At 38.3% G+C, this 16,205-nt stretch overlaps 1 protein-coding gene across 11 annotated transcripts in view; it reads right to left on the bottom strand.

The window, feature by feature from the left end:
* Window positions 1–16,205, bottom strand: part of LOC149253377 (uncharacterized) — a 323,687-nt gene that overhangs the window by 14,563 nt on the left and 292,919 nt on the right. For 6 of the 11 annotated variants that reach the window (XM_089459908.1, XM_089459906.1, XM_089459905.1 and 3 more), the window contains one exon: window positions 11,072–11,152. The exons of 1 other annotated variant lie outside the window; for it this stretch is intronic. In XM_089459908.1, coding sequence (XP_089316034.1) covers window positions 11,079–11,152 — 74 coding nt within the window. In that variant the 3' untranslated portion in view covers window positions 11,072–11,078. Of the gene's footprint in view, window positions 1–1,055; window positions 1,246–11,046; window positions 11,153–16,205 lie in introns of those variants that run through there. 4 more of the 11 variants (XM_089459910.1, XM_089459912.1, XM_089459911.1 and 1 more) reach the window with 3 other exon arrangements.

Here is a 16,205-nt window from a genome sequence, read left to right as displayed (position 1 = left end):
TACTGAAAATGAGGTTACTATCTCTGCTATCCATCTAATTACAAAATTGAAATCTAATAAACTATTGCACTCAAAACCAAAAAGTAAAGAAACTGGAAACTAGCCACTGATTTCACCCATAATTCTAATATTTCTTCAATTAACTTCTAAAATGGGGTTAAGCTAAAGACACTGGAAATAACGTCATATGGCATGAAAGAATGACATTTAAACTATCTACTTGCAGACTAATGAAAGCAAAATCAAATTACTTCACCTACAATTCGATAGCTCGCCAATTAACTTCTAAAACGGGGTTAAGCTAAAGGCACTGGAGATAACGTCATGTAGCATAAAGAACTGATATCTAAACTATCTACTTGCAAACTAATGAAAGCAAAATCAAATTACTTCACCTACAATCCGATAGCTCGCCAATTAACTTCTAAAATGGGGTTAAGCTAAAGGCACTGGAGATAACGTCATGTAGCATGAAGAAATTGATATCTAAACTAGCTAAAAGCAGTAAACAAATCTCAAGCATGACAACTAGAATTAAAAACTAAAGTTCAGCAGAGGAAACAAGTCTCAGATCACCACTTGATGCAAAAACTACATTAAGAAGCTCAAGCAAAAACTAATAAGCAAATACAAGAACATGTAAAGAAAAACTAATCTACAATCAACCGGTTGAACACACTTGCATGAATTAAAATTGCATGAATGGAAACTCTAATCTATCAAACTTGAAAGCAATAAAATGACATATATGAATGAAATCAAAGCAAAATTACAAAATAAAATCTACTCTACCTTACATTCTAATATGCTCCATGACATCTACTTCACATCTCCTTTTATGTTGAGAACATCAAAGCTTTATTCAAATTCTTCAAAATTACAAAGTACGACAAAGCTCTCTAAATCTTTCCAAAGCCATCAAAGAAGAACTACAAGCTCCAAGCTAAAGAGCTACCAAAAAGCTACAAGCTTAAGAACTAACAAGCTAAGCTAACAAATCAAGGAGAGAGATCTCTTATTTATACAAAAAGATGAGAAGCCATCTCATTAATGAGAGTCCATGAATCTCTCCCTCTACCTCTAGAGTCTTAATCAAAATAGGGACTGATAAGACATGTCTTCTTGGAGTTTCAATACAATTAGGAGATGTGACACATATCCCCATGATCCCATGATTCTCTCCACTCAAATTCGAATTTGGCCTTAGGGTGCCACATAAGGTTATTCTAGAAGCCTCCTTTTGACCTACACATGTAAACAATCTCAACCCACTAGTTAAGTATAAACGTATGCACATTATTTTCTAATTTTTAACCACAAATTCACTTAAAAAGGCTAAGAATTAATAAAGTTTGGAAAAACATAAATGTGGCCCAATGATAATGAAAGTGGGATGAATGTAGTGACATAGTAGTGAAATGGAGGTGATATAATGGACAAAATAGTGAAATTTTAATGGAAATGAATGACATTTTCAAGACCCAACAGCGCTCGAGGTACCACAAGATCAGGGTGAGGGACCAGGATGTCCCTAAGATAATTTTTAGGTGCCACTATGGGCACTTCGAGTTCTTGGTTATGCCCTTCGGGTTGACCAATGCACCAGCCACCTTCCAGTCTTGCATGAACCACGTATTTCGCGGGCAGTTGCAGAAGTTTGTGTTGGTGTTCTTCGATGACATACTGATCTACAACCAGACTTGGGAGGAGCACTTGCAACATTTAGAGACAATATTGTGTATTCAAGAGGAGTAGCAGTTTTACGCTAAGTTGTCCAAGTGTGAGTTTAGTTTGACGGAGATGCTCTATCTAGGGCACATTATTGGAGAGGATGGTGTGAGAGTTCATGAGGAGAAGATCAGGGCCATCCGGGATTGGCTAGAGCCCCAGAATGTGACGAAGTTGAGGGGTTTTGTGGGCATTTGCACCTACTATCGGAAGTTCGTGAAGGGCTTCTCGTAGTTAGCAGTTCCTCTCACCGATTTGACGAAGAAGGGGGCGTTTGAGTGGACAAATGGGGCATAGGAGGCTTTTGAGCGCCTCAAACAGGTCATGAGCAGCTGCCTGGTGTTGGCACTCCTTGATTTCACACAACCCTTTGTGCTTGAGTGTGATGCATCAGGGGAGGGTGTAGGAGCAGTTTTGATGCAAGGGGGACACCCAATAGCTTTCGAGAGCCAGAAGCTACTGCCCCACGAGAGACTGTACTCCATTTACAATAAGGAGATTCTAGCCATCATACATGCGCTAGCCAAGTTTAGGCAGTATTTGTTGGGAAACAGAGTCATGGTCAAAATAGACAAAAACAATCTCAGATTCTTCTTGGAGAAGAAGCAGTTGCAAGAGAGGCAAAAGAAGTGGGTGAGAAAGCTCCAGGCATACGACTTTGACATTGAGTATCTCAAAAGGAAGCACAATGTGGTAGTTGATGCGTTGTCCAAGAGATCGACTACCCTTTCATTGATGCACATTACACTAGATTGGTGGGCACAATTGTTGGTGGAGTATTCCAAGAACCATTTTGCATGTGAGGTCCTTGACGATGCAGTGGTGGATGACCGGTATCGGGTGACGAATGAGGTGATTTGTTTCTGGAACCAGATTTATTTGGTACCCAACTCCCAGTTGAGGGAGAAGATCCTGCAAGTAGTCCATGACTCACCATTACCAGGGCGTCAGGGGTTTACCAAGATTTATAGGACCATAAGAGAGCGCTTTGCATGGAAAGGCCTCAAGGATGATGTTTTGAGGCATGTTCGGGAGTGTGACACATGCCCAGAGGAACAAGGGTGAGCAAACACACCCTAGTGGATTACTACAACCTCTTCCTATTTCTTAGGGGAAGTGGGAGAGAGTGTCAATGGATTTTATCACTAGGTTGCCCACAGCGTAGGACAAGGAGTGCATGTATGTAGTGGTGGACCGATTTACGAAGTTTGCACACTTTTTAGCCATCTCAGCCCGGTCCTCGACCTCATATGTGGCCGAATTGTTTTTCAAAAAAGTATTTCGACTTCATGGTTTCCCAAAGACCATATTCAGTGATCGGAACAGCAGGTTCATAGGAGGATTTTGACAGGAATTGTTTCGACTAGTGGGCACATAGCTCACTCCGAGCACCATTTATCATCCCCACACGGATGGGCAGACGGAGATTGTCAAAAAATGGTTGGACAGTTACCTGAATAACTACGTGACGAGTCAGTAGCGTTCATGGATACGTTGGTTGCACTTGGGTGAGTATTGCTATAACACCACGTACAACATGTCCATAGGTATGTTCCCATTCAAAGCCTAGTATGGTTACGATGCATTATCTTTTACTGACGTGACGGAGAGGCCCCTAGGGCCAAGGATTGGATACAGGAGAGCCAAGATATCTTGAGGGCTCTCAATAATAACTTGTAGACTGGGCATAACTAGCAGAAGCTCTATGCAAATAGGGGCCGAGTAGAGAGGCAATTTGAGGTTGGGGACTTAGTCTTCTTGAGGCTCCAACCATACAGGTAGTCATCACTCAAGCAGAAGGGGGCCGAGAAGCTCAAGCCTCGCTTCTATGGGCCGTACCAAGTCACTAGGAGAGTTAGGGAGGTAGCATATGAGCTAGAGCTACCCCCGGGGAGCTGAGTACACAACATTTTTCATGTGTCTTGTCTAAAAAAGGCACTGGGGCAGCAAGTGACAACAACTACAAAGCTACCACCTATGGATGATGAGGGGCACTTAGTTCTGGAGCTAGAGGCTATTTTGGACACCCGCAAGAGGCACATGCAGAATAGGGTTATCAAGGAGTTTTGATTAGATGGAAGCACCTACCGGATGAGGATGCCACTTGGGAGGGGGAGCAGAGACTTCAACATCCTCCATTACAATTGCTTGAGGACAAGCAACGTTTCGGTGGGGAGCACTGTGATATTCCCACTTAGCAACATTGCTAAGGGAAAATATCAATTTTGGATAAATTCATACTCGCACTTAGTGAATGTGGGTTTAGAGGCCCCAAGGGAAACACGCACTCATTGGAGCGAGTTTGGTAGGGGAAAAGTCGAGTTGGGCCCACATGGGCATTTTGGAGGCTCTTTGAAAAAAAGAGGAAGAGGCACTCATTTTGGGTCATTCATGATTATTTGAGAATTATCTTAGACTAGCATGCTTGCGCTGAAACAAAGTCTGCAAGTGTTGTTTAGCACAAGAGTTTCCAAGCGAAAATATCAACCCTCGCTTCGGTGGACTTCGAGTGCTAGCACAAGGACGGAGTCTCATCCATTCTAGTTTGATCGAGGAGCAGTGAAGTGCGAGTTTGAGGGAGGTTCTAGCAGCAACAGCGCAGTCTTTGGAAGAGTCACACTTGGGGTTGAGGAGAGAAGGGATTTTGGGGATGAAACTTGAGGAGTCCGGTGAGGAGTTTTGTTGGTGATTGCAACTATTTTGGGGGCTTTTAGAAGCAAGATTGTTAGGTGGGTCGAATTTCCCAACAGCAGTGCCATTGAGGGAAATTGGGCCGAAATTCCAAAGTCAACAATCGACAAATTCCTTCGTGGGTTATTTTGGGTATTTGGTGGAGAGCCCGAGGTTAATTTCCCGGAATTTTCTGAGCACCAGAGGAGGTCCTAGCAGCTATTCTACACAGCCAACAACTCATTTTCTGGGCATTTCAGCAGAGCCAAAGGAAGATCAACTAGTACACTTGGGGGACTTCATATTCATCACTTGGGCTTAGCTAGCTTGCCTTGGGAAAGCCTAGGTGAATACTTTCCAAGCACCCATTGTAACTTAATGTTTTATCAATAAAATGGCTCAGCAACACAATTTTTGGCTCTATTTGGTGTTCTGATGTTTGAGTAAATTTTATGTGTGTTTATGCCTATGCATACTTTGTTTATTACTGTAAATTTTCCTTAGGGTATTACATTTTCCCAATTTTGAGTTTTTCATTGAAATGGCCGCAATAGGTCTCAGAGATCAGGATAGGCTTGATGGAGCCTCTAACTATTGTGTCTGGAAAGCCATAATGACTTTCCTTCTAGATGAGCATGGTTTGAAGACATATGCAAAGAATGTTATAGTCGTACCTACAGATCAACAACAACTAGAGAACTACAATAAGGAGATGGCCAAGGTGAAGATGATGATCCTCAATGGAGTTGGAGATCATATAGTTCCACATATATCTGGAAAGAATATTGCCAAGGAGATGTGGGATGTCATTGTAAAGCTTTTCCAGGATCCTTTCGAGAACTGGAAGATGTTTTTGAAGGAGAATCTGAGGACTACCAGGATGTAGAAGGGTGAGGGAATGACTCCTTACCATAATTCTAAATGTCCGAGATGAGCTTGCAGCAGTTGGAGAGACACCTCCCCACAGTGTGCTAGTGCATACAACTCTCAATGGTTTCACCAAGGATTGGGCAACATTCGTTCAGGGTATCACTGGATGAGATCAACTACCTAGATGGGATCAGTTGTTGAGTGATTTCACCCAAGAAGAGATGAGGCTTGCTCTTGTCGAAGGTAATACCAACAATAATAGTAGCAAAGGACCAAAGACTGTGGAAGATGAGGAGAATGTAGCTCTTGCATCTAAAGAAAAGCGAAGAAAGGTTCAAGTCAAGGACAAGGCTTAAAGGGAAGAGAAAAGAAGAAGAAAGATTGGCCGAAGATCAAATGATTTAGGTATGGTGAGTTTGGTCACTACAATACTCAGTGTCCAAAGAAGAAGGAAAAGAAAAGGGAGGAGTAGGCAACAACTTTGCCGAAGATTGACGAGCTGATCTCCAGGTTGGAGGGGTTCGCATCGGTAGCAACTATACCTCCAGATGGAGGAGGTGCATGGTGCTTCAGAGTTACAAGTTGGGCAGAATCCATATCAGGAGTAGCAACCTAATCCAGTGGATGCAGATTCTTCATGAGGATCAATACCCTTGCTATAGGGGCCCACAACTTCTCAGTAGCAGTTGGATCACATTATTCAGCAAGCGAAGTCAGATTTTGAGGGACATTTAGAGAGCTAGTAGCAGTCAGTTACTAAGGGGCGCAGTGACAGTTGGGCGCAAATAGTTACTCAATAGACAAAGCAGAACTAGTTGCAGTCAGAGACTCAGTAGACAATTACAAAGCTAGTCGATGGGATTTGGTTCTCAGTTGTAATAGTTGTAGCAGCAACAACAACATGAGATTAGTTGTAGCTAGTGTTATAAGGACCAAACCGGACAAACAGGTTCGACCGTTGTGAGGCAAAAACTGATTCGAACTAGTAACTTGAACTGTTTTTTCGGGGTTGGTACAGTAAAACCACATAGAACACAACAAGTGGGGCTTGTTTTACTTTTTTCTTTTAATGTTTGTCTTAGTTGGGCACTAGCCCATAATAGGTGCCTAATATTCAAGCATATGGCCCTACTATTGCTATACATTTCATTTTCATCATTTTTTCTCCTTTATCTTTCATTTTCTGCTGGATGTTTAAGTGGTTTTGACCTCATTGGATTACATATGGAGAAAGTAGAATTTTAGATCTCAACCAAAATCCAGTAGACTTAACAATTTTCCAGGATTTCAAGATTGGGGGGATTGAAATGCCACATTGGATTTTCTCATGTACGAGGGTATGGAACTAGTATTTAATCAAAATCACCAAGCCCTATATGTACCTTGATGTTGGTGGCATTGGTTGTTGAACTCCTCTATCATGAGCCTACTAAAAATAATACCCATCACTCAAACAAAATCTTGATTTGACATGCTATGGTTTGTCTATCTTATTTTAATGCTTAGAAGGTGATATTGATGACAAAGATCCCAATATAGGAAATGATCTTAATGATATGTAGGTATTTGTAGTAGCATAATATTTTTGGAATGCTAGAGGCCATGTGGCTCGTTTGCTGTTGTATTTTTGGTTTAGAGATAGATTGCACTCTGTGCTATTTTGGTTATGTGGACCCTTACATGCTATATAAATGAGAACTTTTTCTTATATTGTATAAATGGTTTGGATTCATGAGGATTCACATGAATATATATGTTCTTTAAAATTTGAATATTTTATGTGTTTTAGGTTGACCAATTTTTTTACCGATTTTCATACGGTTTTGACTGGATCTCGGTCCAGGGTGTCTACTAGTTCAATGACCGATCTTGTTTTGATAACTATGGTTGCAACGCAAAGCAAATTTGGAAGAAGTGTAGGGAGGCATAGTGCAGATGTCAACAACAACGTAGATGCAGGATGGTTCAACTACAAAATTAGCACATGAATCAGAGTATGTACAATAGCTTGATGGACAGTGACAGGTTGTTATAGATGTCAGACATCAACAACGTTAGCTAAGATGTTACGGGAGAAGACATAACACCTTCCTTACTAAGAGGGAGTGTTAGTTTTTGTAGCATCGAACAGGTGTCTAGTCTTGATTTGTGTCAAGGAGGAAAAGAACATGAAAAGGTTTTGAGAGGTAAGATTTCAAAATACCTTAATTAAATTATTAACCATCATTTAAATTTTTCCTAAGTCTAACTTAGGAAAACTCGTTAATTAATAGCAATTAATTAAGGAAAAGTGAGAATGCTCTAGAAACTCACATCGATTGAGTTTGAGATGATCTTAGTCGTTGATGGAGATCTAATCATGGTTGTTGGTTCACCAATTAGTGATTATAAGCGCAGGTCGATGGGGTTGGAGATAGAGACATCAGAAACACATCGAGCAAGAGGGAGAGCGAGTTCCTTGGGCAGATCGAGCTATCCAGTTGTAGAGATTCAACAGGAGAGGGTTCAAGCCAGAGCATCAGAGATTGAGGGAGCAACAACAGAGTATTCCAATAGATATTCCTAGAACAGAGCAACAGAGCAGGGAGGCCAAAATATTTCTGCAGGAAGGCCTAATAGCCAACGCAAGTAGCCAGAAATCAAGTGCAAGTTGCCGAAAGAGGGTTTGTAGAGTACCTGGAGGTTAGATCAAGCTCTAAAAGGCCAAGCTAATTTCTTCCAGTAGCAGTGGGAGGCAGGACGACTCATTTGAAGGCGACTAACAAGTTGTAAGATTTTTCTAGGCTAGACAGTGCGAACTCCTGGACGCCGAGTTTCTCAGTGTGGTTCGAGCAAGTGAGAGGGAGGCTGAAATAATTTGCAAAAGGGAGAAATTTTCTCCAAAATTATTTGGCCATATTATTTGCTAGAGGATTTCCAGTTTAGGCATCCAAATATTGTACTCAGATTTTGTCGCTGCACATAATATAATAAACCCTAATCTGCTGCATCGGTTTCCTAGTTGGGTTTTTCCAGAGACTTTTGTCTAAATATATTGGTGTCATTTTTAGTGTGTGTGTGTGCATCTATTTTCTCAATCCCAGTTTATTTTCTGCAACGTAATTTTATTGTGAAGAATTGCAGTGTGATTTATTCATTATTTTCCATATCAAATAAACTGCGTAATTAATCGGTTAGAAAAATAAATTCCAGTTGCTGCATTTTCAAGAAATTTTCACACCAACTAGTGGCACAAAACTAGAAAAGGCCGGTTCGAGAACCAGTGGGTTCCATACAATGCAACTAAGGACCTTTCAAATCTAATTTTTTAAGGAAAAAACAATAATTCATGAGTGGGGCAGCCTAATATTCAGCCCTACAACCCAACTAATGCCATATAATTGATGGTAATGTTAAATTCTTAAAAGTGGCATTCTCCTTTATTTTTCATTTTCATCCTTTTACTTAAATTTTTAGCATTACCATTAATTGTTTCAAAATGTTTCAAAGTGGTTCCAACTTCATTGGATTTAATATGGAGAAAGTAGAATTTTCGATCCCACTCAAAATCTAGTAGACTTAACAATTTTCAGGATTTCAAGATTGCAATGTTTCCATTAGATTTTGACATGTATGAGGGTTTCAAACTATCATTTAATCAAGAGCACCATGCCGTCTATATACCTCGATGTTGGTCGCATTGATTGTTGAACTCCTGTGTCATGGCCATTGTAAAAATGTACCCATCACTTAAACAAAATCTCAATTTGACATGTCAAGCATTTTCTATCTTATTTTAATTCTTAGAGGATGATATTGATGATGAGAATCCGAATATACACAATGATTGCTGATGATATGTAGTTATTTGTTGTAGCATGACTTTTTTGGACTCGAGAAGCTATCTAGAGCCTCTTTGTTGATGTATTTTTGGTTCAGAGATGGATTGCACTTGGTGCAATTTTTGTTATATGCACCTTTGCTATATATATGAAAAACTTTGCATATTTGTGTATAAAGGTTTGGAGTCATATGGATCCACACACACATATATCTATGTTTTTCCTTTTTCAAAATTTGTATATTTATGTATTTTTTTGGTCGACTGTTTTTGTTTTTCCAATTTTTCCCCGGTTTTGGTTTGGTTCCTAGTTTTCAGGTTGACCGATTCAATGACCAGTCCAGTTCTAATAACATTGATCACAACGTTAATAATAATTCCGATAAATAATTTAAACTCTTAACTCAAAAATATGAATCGTTTTCATCTTTGAAATCTAATTTAAAGATAACTTTGTTTTCTAACTAACAAGATTTAAATAAAAACTTAGTAATTCAGTACCATTCATAGGCATTCCAAACTATACATCACATAATGAGAAATAAATCAAAATAACTGTTTTCAAAATAATAAAATAATTAAAATGCTAATCACTCATTTTAGACGTTGAAATTAAAGTCAAATAACACAAAGACTATTCTGTTGGCTTGTATATATGGATAAATTACTGCACTTTGATGCTATTATTTATGCTTAATTTCAAAAGTAGGCTCAATCGCGAACATGTTTGGTTAGTAACATATCGCTAGAAAATAAACAAGCACATATATGTTTCATTCAATGTCAATCACTTGTACGGAAATTCAATGATAATTACAAAAACACATATCAAAATAATATATAACGTCTTTTAAAAGGAAGTTATATATTGATAAAATGTAAAAAATCCTTAATTGGTCCTTATCCCACCATAAAATCTAGTTGTATTTGGCCAAATTGTGGCCAATGTAAGATGTATGAACTATAAAAATGGTTATGTTATTTTAGGGTATTGAGGAAATTCGTAGGTATATAAAATAAGATATTTCAACAGTATACAAACATATTTATCGAAAAATAATTCGAGTCTAAACGTGACATACCTTGTAAAAGGTGGATAACTCTTTAAGCCTTATATGAATTTCATATTTTAAGCTTCTTCACAGATTCTTAGCCTTTCTATTCTCTTATATTTCTATGATAGTCTTACATTTGTATTCTCTTATATTTCTATGATACTTAGTCTTACATTAGAGGTGCAACCACATTAGAATTAATAACAACTGTACATATTTTGGTGTCCAGCACTACAAATTAGGTTTCCTTGTATTTCCATTTACATTTCCTTGAGCTTTCCTCGCCCATAAAGAGTATAAACCATAAGTCCCATGCTCTAATGGATTTAGTTCTTCTCTTCACTTATAGATGGTGATTGAATTGCCTCTACATTGAAGAGATCATTGCCTAGAGGGTCCGATAGTAAATATCATATATGACATACCACATTCCTTTTAAGAAGGCCATGCCTCATTCTTTTTCTGGATTGTTTGGACTCTGGAGTTATGTTAGAAAGGAAAACCAAGGCATTGCCTTCCTTTTTTCTTGAATGGTAAATACGAGAACATCTTATATTTGTTTCGGTTATTATAAGGTTTTAACACTTCGTAGCAATTTATTTTGTTGCAGGAAGATCTTACAATTAACCCCTTCAATAGAAACTAAAAAGTTTAGATAGGAAGGCATTATGTCAAATAATTGACACCGAATAGTTACTTGATGTGAGTGATAAATATTTATGCAGTATGACCATCTCTAGGTTGGTGTTGCTGTTTGAAAAACAAGAGGTAATGCAATGCACACTTATGGACCTTAGCCTCTTTAGTGTTTGATTTCAGAAGACGTTGTAACTAGTTGATAAAATGGAATAAAACAAAACAAAATTTAATCAAATACTACAGACGATTAGAAAGGATATATACAAGTTCAATAAATGAAGGGTCATACTTCTGGATCAGGACATCTTTGCTCCCTTGAGAATTCTAGCATGCACTTGGCAACTGTTTTTCCATCTCGAAGTGCTGCAGCCTGCCAAAACCCTAACACAATTAGTTTTATCAAGTGAAAATAAAACTCTGACATGAGTCAGTGATGCAGTTTTGTGTGACAAATAAGGACAAACTCATCTTCTGATGATGTCTAGGTTTAATCACATAAATGGTTTCTCTTGTTTAGATTGCAGATAAGCAGGACATTGGCCATAAATTCATAATGACAAGCGCAAAGAAAATAAGCACGCAAAGAGAACTTGAGCTCAAGTGAAAACAAAACACAACCAATCACTAAGAAAAAGCATGCCTGTCAATAGATAAAACTTCAAGATTGAAATCCATGAATTTGTCTTCCTAAGTTCTTATAAATAACCTCAAGATTAGCTGAAGATTTCACTGACTAAATAAAAATGTTTATTGACTGGAGCCTCTTGAATATACATTATCTAAAGGAACGCCTTTGTTCCATCAGTTAGGAAGACCTGCTGCAAACTTTTTAGTACTTTCTAGATTTGCACCATAGGTGAATTTAGCAACATTGCATTACATACAACTCTTAATTGCAGAGCATATTGCCCTACAGCTAGAGAAGAGAGTTCCATGCAGAAAAACGATCCCGAATGAACTTCAGCATTACCATTATGATATCAAAAATGTAGTATAATCTTATCAACATCCCAATCCAATGATCCATCCATTCCAATCCAAAACTAGGATCGAAACAATTTCTTATTTTCTATAAATAATGGCACAGAAGCTATGGAATCACGCATGGGGATGATATTATTTCATTATGGAATTGCTTGTGCATTTCAATTTACTCAGTCTGAATCTAAGTTATGTAATACTCTACTAATGACTTGAGATGACAACTTCAATAATGGTATGGTTATGGCTATTTAAGAATGGCATCTTTGAGCTTTGTTACACCTCATATTGTATGATGTTTCACATTGGGATTTTTATCATATTGATGGGGTTTGCAGCTGGTACTCATTTGGATGGATTTGGGGTACACACCTTCATGGAGCCTCTTCCTCTTGAGAGTGGATTATTTGATAGAGATATTTCATGGAGCAGATTCACTTCTCAATGGTGGAAGTCATGGTTGATGGTTATCTAATGTTTGGTGCTACTTTCATACATTTCCTTGATGGATCACTCTCTTGACATGTGAATGATTGCTATACGTGTCGTATTTTTCTTATATTGTTCTAGTGACAATGTATGGTGGTGTCATGATATTGCCTTGTCACTAGGAGGGGGTGTTCTACATGGTCCCCTTTTGTTGAATGTGTTGTGGGGGATACACTTGATGTATCACGAGGAGCTAGCACCTTTCCATGTTACTTTTCATATGGAATTTGATATGGTTGGGTGATGCACTTTTCCTTGGTGGGATTTCCCTAGGTGATGTAACTTAGACACCACTTGCATTTGATGATGTAGTATCCTTATTGATGCATATTATTTCCCAAGTTTCAGTTAGAAGGGGGTATAAAAGGGGCTTTCATAGTGATTAACCTTTTCTGATGCTTAATTATTCATTAGTCTCTTGGTGGTGGTGCACGTTAGGTTGAATCTAATGTTTTATTCTTTTCTTCGCACCATAATGGGGCTTCACTAGGAATACAACTTAAGTTTAAATGGCACAACACCTTGATGGAGCGCACCAACTCATTGGGACACATGTTGAGGCTGATCACATTATTCTATTATCTTTTGGCTTGGTTGGAGGCTATTTGCATGAGTGTCCTATGTTATGATGTTATTTGGAGGTGGACTATGCTTCTTAGTGGAACACTCCCCTATTGTGCACACATGTTGAGCCATCTTCACATCATTGCATTATTTTATTGCTAGAAAATGAGTTGATCCCTTCCTTGGAGGAGTTAGTTGGCCATGATGGTGATTATTACCCTTGGATTTGCTTTCCAACTCATGGTATTGCATTCTTTTAAGATTTGTTGGAGGGCAATTACCATTCTTCTTGGTTGGCCACCTATGATGAGGTTGGCACACTTCACTAGGGCACACCTCTCATGGAGCATATTTTATATTATTTATCTTTGTCAACATGGTCCTATGGCACATTGCTATTTTGCGAGTTGGTTGGATGTGTATGCACATTGATCCAAATGTGGCACATTTATGTAGGATATGAAATTACTTTGGGACACTTATCAAGAGTGCACTTTCTCAAAGGACTGTTATTATATATTACTTGGTCAAAGGGGTCCTAAAGTCTCCATATGCACAAGGATAAAAGGCACTCCTCTAATGGAGATTATTTTATTGTATTTATTGGTGTTGATTTTTCAAGTGCAATAGATACAAGCACAAATTGCTCAAATATCGATAATTACTTCTAACCATAAAACCATAATGACAATGGAGATCACAATGCACAAAGAGAACACAAGATTTACCTCGGGAAAACCCACTTGGGGGAAAAACGCAACAACCTTTTCCTTAGAGAAATTCTTCAGTTCAAGAATAGATACATCTAATGCTGCTAGTCAACTATGAAATCAAACAGAACAAATCTATGATCAAACCTGGTCAAGAAATCCTCTAGTCAAGTCAAGTCATGTCAAACTTCTGCCTTCTATTTTGGCCCCCTCTGATTTGCCTAGGCTGAATTTTGGCCTCCCAAAATATGCCCAGAAACTAAGTCTGCCCAGAAGTTCAAGAGAGAGAGATAGATGCTAAAGATGAATTCTTCCTTCTTGTCCTTCTTTGTTCTTCTTCTCCTTCACCTGGATTCCCAAAAACTGTCTTGTCTTGTTGTAAAATTTCCTTAAATTGCAGCAACTGGAAATTTATTCTTCTAACGGATTAATTAGCAATTTATTTGTTATGACAAATAATGAATAAATCACACTGCAATTCTTCACAATAAAATTACGCTACAGAAAATAAACTGGAACCATGAAAATAGATACACACAATAAAATAGACACCAATATTTTTGGACTAATGTCCCTAAAAAAACCTTGAAGGGAAAATGGGTGCCGCAGATGAGGGTTTATTTTATTATTATGCAACAGCAAAAATCTAAGTACAATAATCTGGATGCCAAATTGGCAACCCTCTCCTGAGAGAATCACTAGAAAAATCTCTAAGGGAAATTTTCCCTCATCCACCAACAATCCGGCCTCATCAGATATTTTCTTTGTAGAACAATTTGAGCAGTTGGCAGTTCACAGGTAACTCTAGTGGTTCTCCATCCAAAGTGCTCAAATGGTAGGAATTTTGTCCAACTACTTCCCTGATAATGTATGGTCCAAGCCACAAACTGTCAAACTTACCATGATTTCCTGGCTTTTCATTCCTACGATCCTGTAGCAAAACCATGTCATTGTTAGAAAACATTCTATTCCTAGATGATTTGTCAATTTTTTTTTTACCTTAGATTGATTTTTACAACAATGCTCAAAGGCTCTTCTTCTAGTTTCATCCAATTCTACAATTTGGTCAATCCTACATTGCACAACATCTTTATCAGATGTAAAACTTTGTAGCAATTGGTAAGCTGGTAGCCTCAAATGCACAGGAAGGGTAACATCCAAGCCATAAACTAACTCAAAGGGACTCTTCCCAGTAGAACTCTTCTTTGTAATCCTATCAGCCCACAAAGCATATTTAATTTTACTATCCCATGCTTGTTTGTTATCCCCTACTATCTTCTTGATTATGTTTCTCAAATTCTTGTTACTAGAATCTACTAAGCCATTACCCTGAGGATAGTAGTTTGATGAATGGGATAAAACAATGCCATACTTAAAGCAAAACGATGAGAATTCAGCAGAGCTAAAAGCCTTGGCATTGTTGGTAGTAATCTTGGCAGGGACACCAAAACGAGTGATAATCTTATCTTCAAGAAAATCTATCACTACTTTGTCGATTGCATGTTTTGTAGTGATGGATTCTACCCATTTAGTAAAATAATCAGTGGCAGTTATAATCCATGAGTAGCCATTACTCGAATTTTCATTAAATTTCCCTATAAAATCTAGCCCACAATGTTGAAAGGGAGCCTCCACGACCACAGGCTGAAGAGGCAAAGAGGCTAACTTCTACTTCCCAATGAATAGTTGACAAGCTTGGCAACCTCTAACATACTTGTGCACATCAGCAAAAATAGAAGGCCAAAAATAACGAACCCTCAAATTTTTGTGGGTAGTAGTCTTAGCAACATAATGCCCTCCACAAAATCCTAAATGAAACTCAGATTGAAGCTTTTTGGCTTCGACCTCATCAACACACCTAAGTATTACCCCCTCCGGAATTCTCCAACCCAGACCATCCTTCATAATGCAATACTTAGTTGCTCTAAGCCTTAATGCTCTTCTCTTGTGGCCAACTAAATGGTTAGGACACGATAAATTTTGCATATAATAAATAATGTCTTTATACCATTCAAGTTGACCCAATCTTTGAAGTTCCGATGAAGTTAATTCCAAGTCATTTTGACAAATCATTCCTATCACTTTCTCATTTCCTTCAGTCAAGATTTGGGCCAGTCCCTGGCCTTTCACAAGCTTGGTAGGTCTAATATCCAAATCATACTCTTGAATCTTCGAGACCCACCTAGCTCGAGTTCCTAAGCAATCTGCTTGGACTAAAATATCCTTTACAGCAGAGTGGGGAACAAATGAAATTATCCTAGAATACCCCACATAATCTCTGAACTATTTAAGAGACTTGACTAAAGCATAAGCTTGCTTCTCCATGGTGCTATACTTCAACTTAGATCCTTGAAGGGACCTACTTATAAGAGCAATAGGTTGCTCATGCCCTTCATTATTCTTTTGAAGCAACACCCTAGCAATAGTATCTTCGGATGCAAAAGAGAAAATCAAAAACTCCTTTGAATAATCAGGGCTTACTAGAGCATGTGCTTTGACAATAGAATCCTTCATTTACCAAAAACATTTTCTACCCTCATTTCCCCAAACGAACTTAACATCTTTCTTTAAGAGGGTTTGGATGGGTTTGGCAATCTAAGCATAATTTGGAATGAAACTTCTATGAAAATTAATCTTTCCTAAGAAGGATTGAAGGATTTTAATATTATGAGGCAAAGG

This window comes from Pinus tabuliformis, chromosome 7 (assembly GCF_031772625.1).
Source record: "Pinus tabuliformis cultivar Carrire ecotype Pingquan chromosome 7, CPIR1, whole genome shotgun sequence".
NCBI classification, from domain to species: Eukaryota; Viridiplantae; Streptophyta; class Pinopsida; order Pinales; family Pinaceae; genus Pinus; species Pinus tabuliformis.
This window is presented reverse-complemented; position numbering and strand designations above follow the sequence as displayed.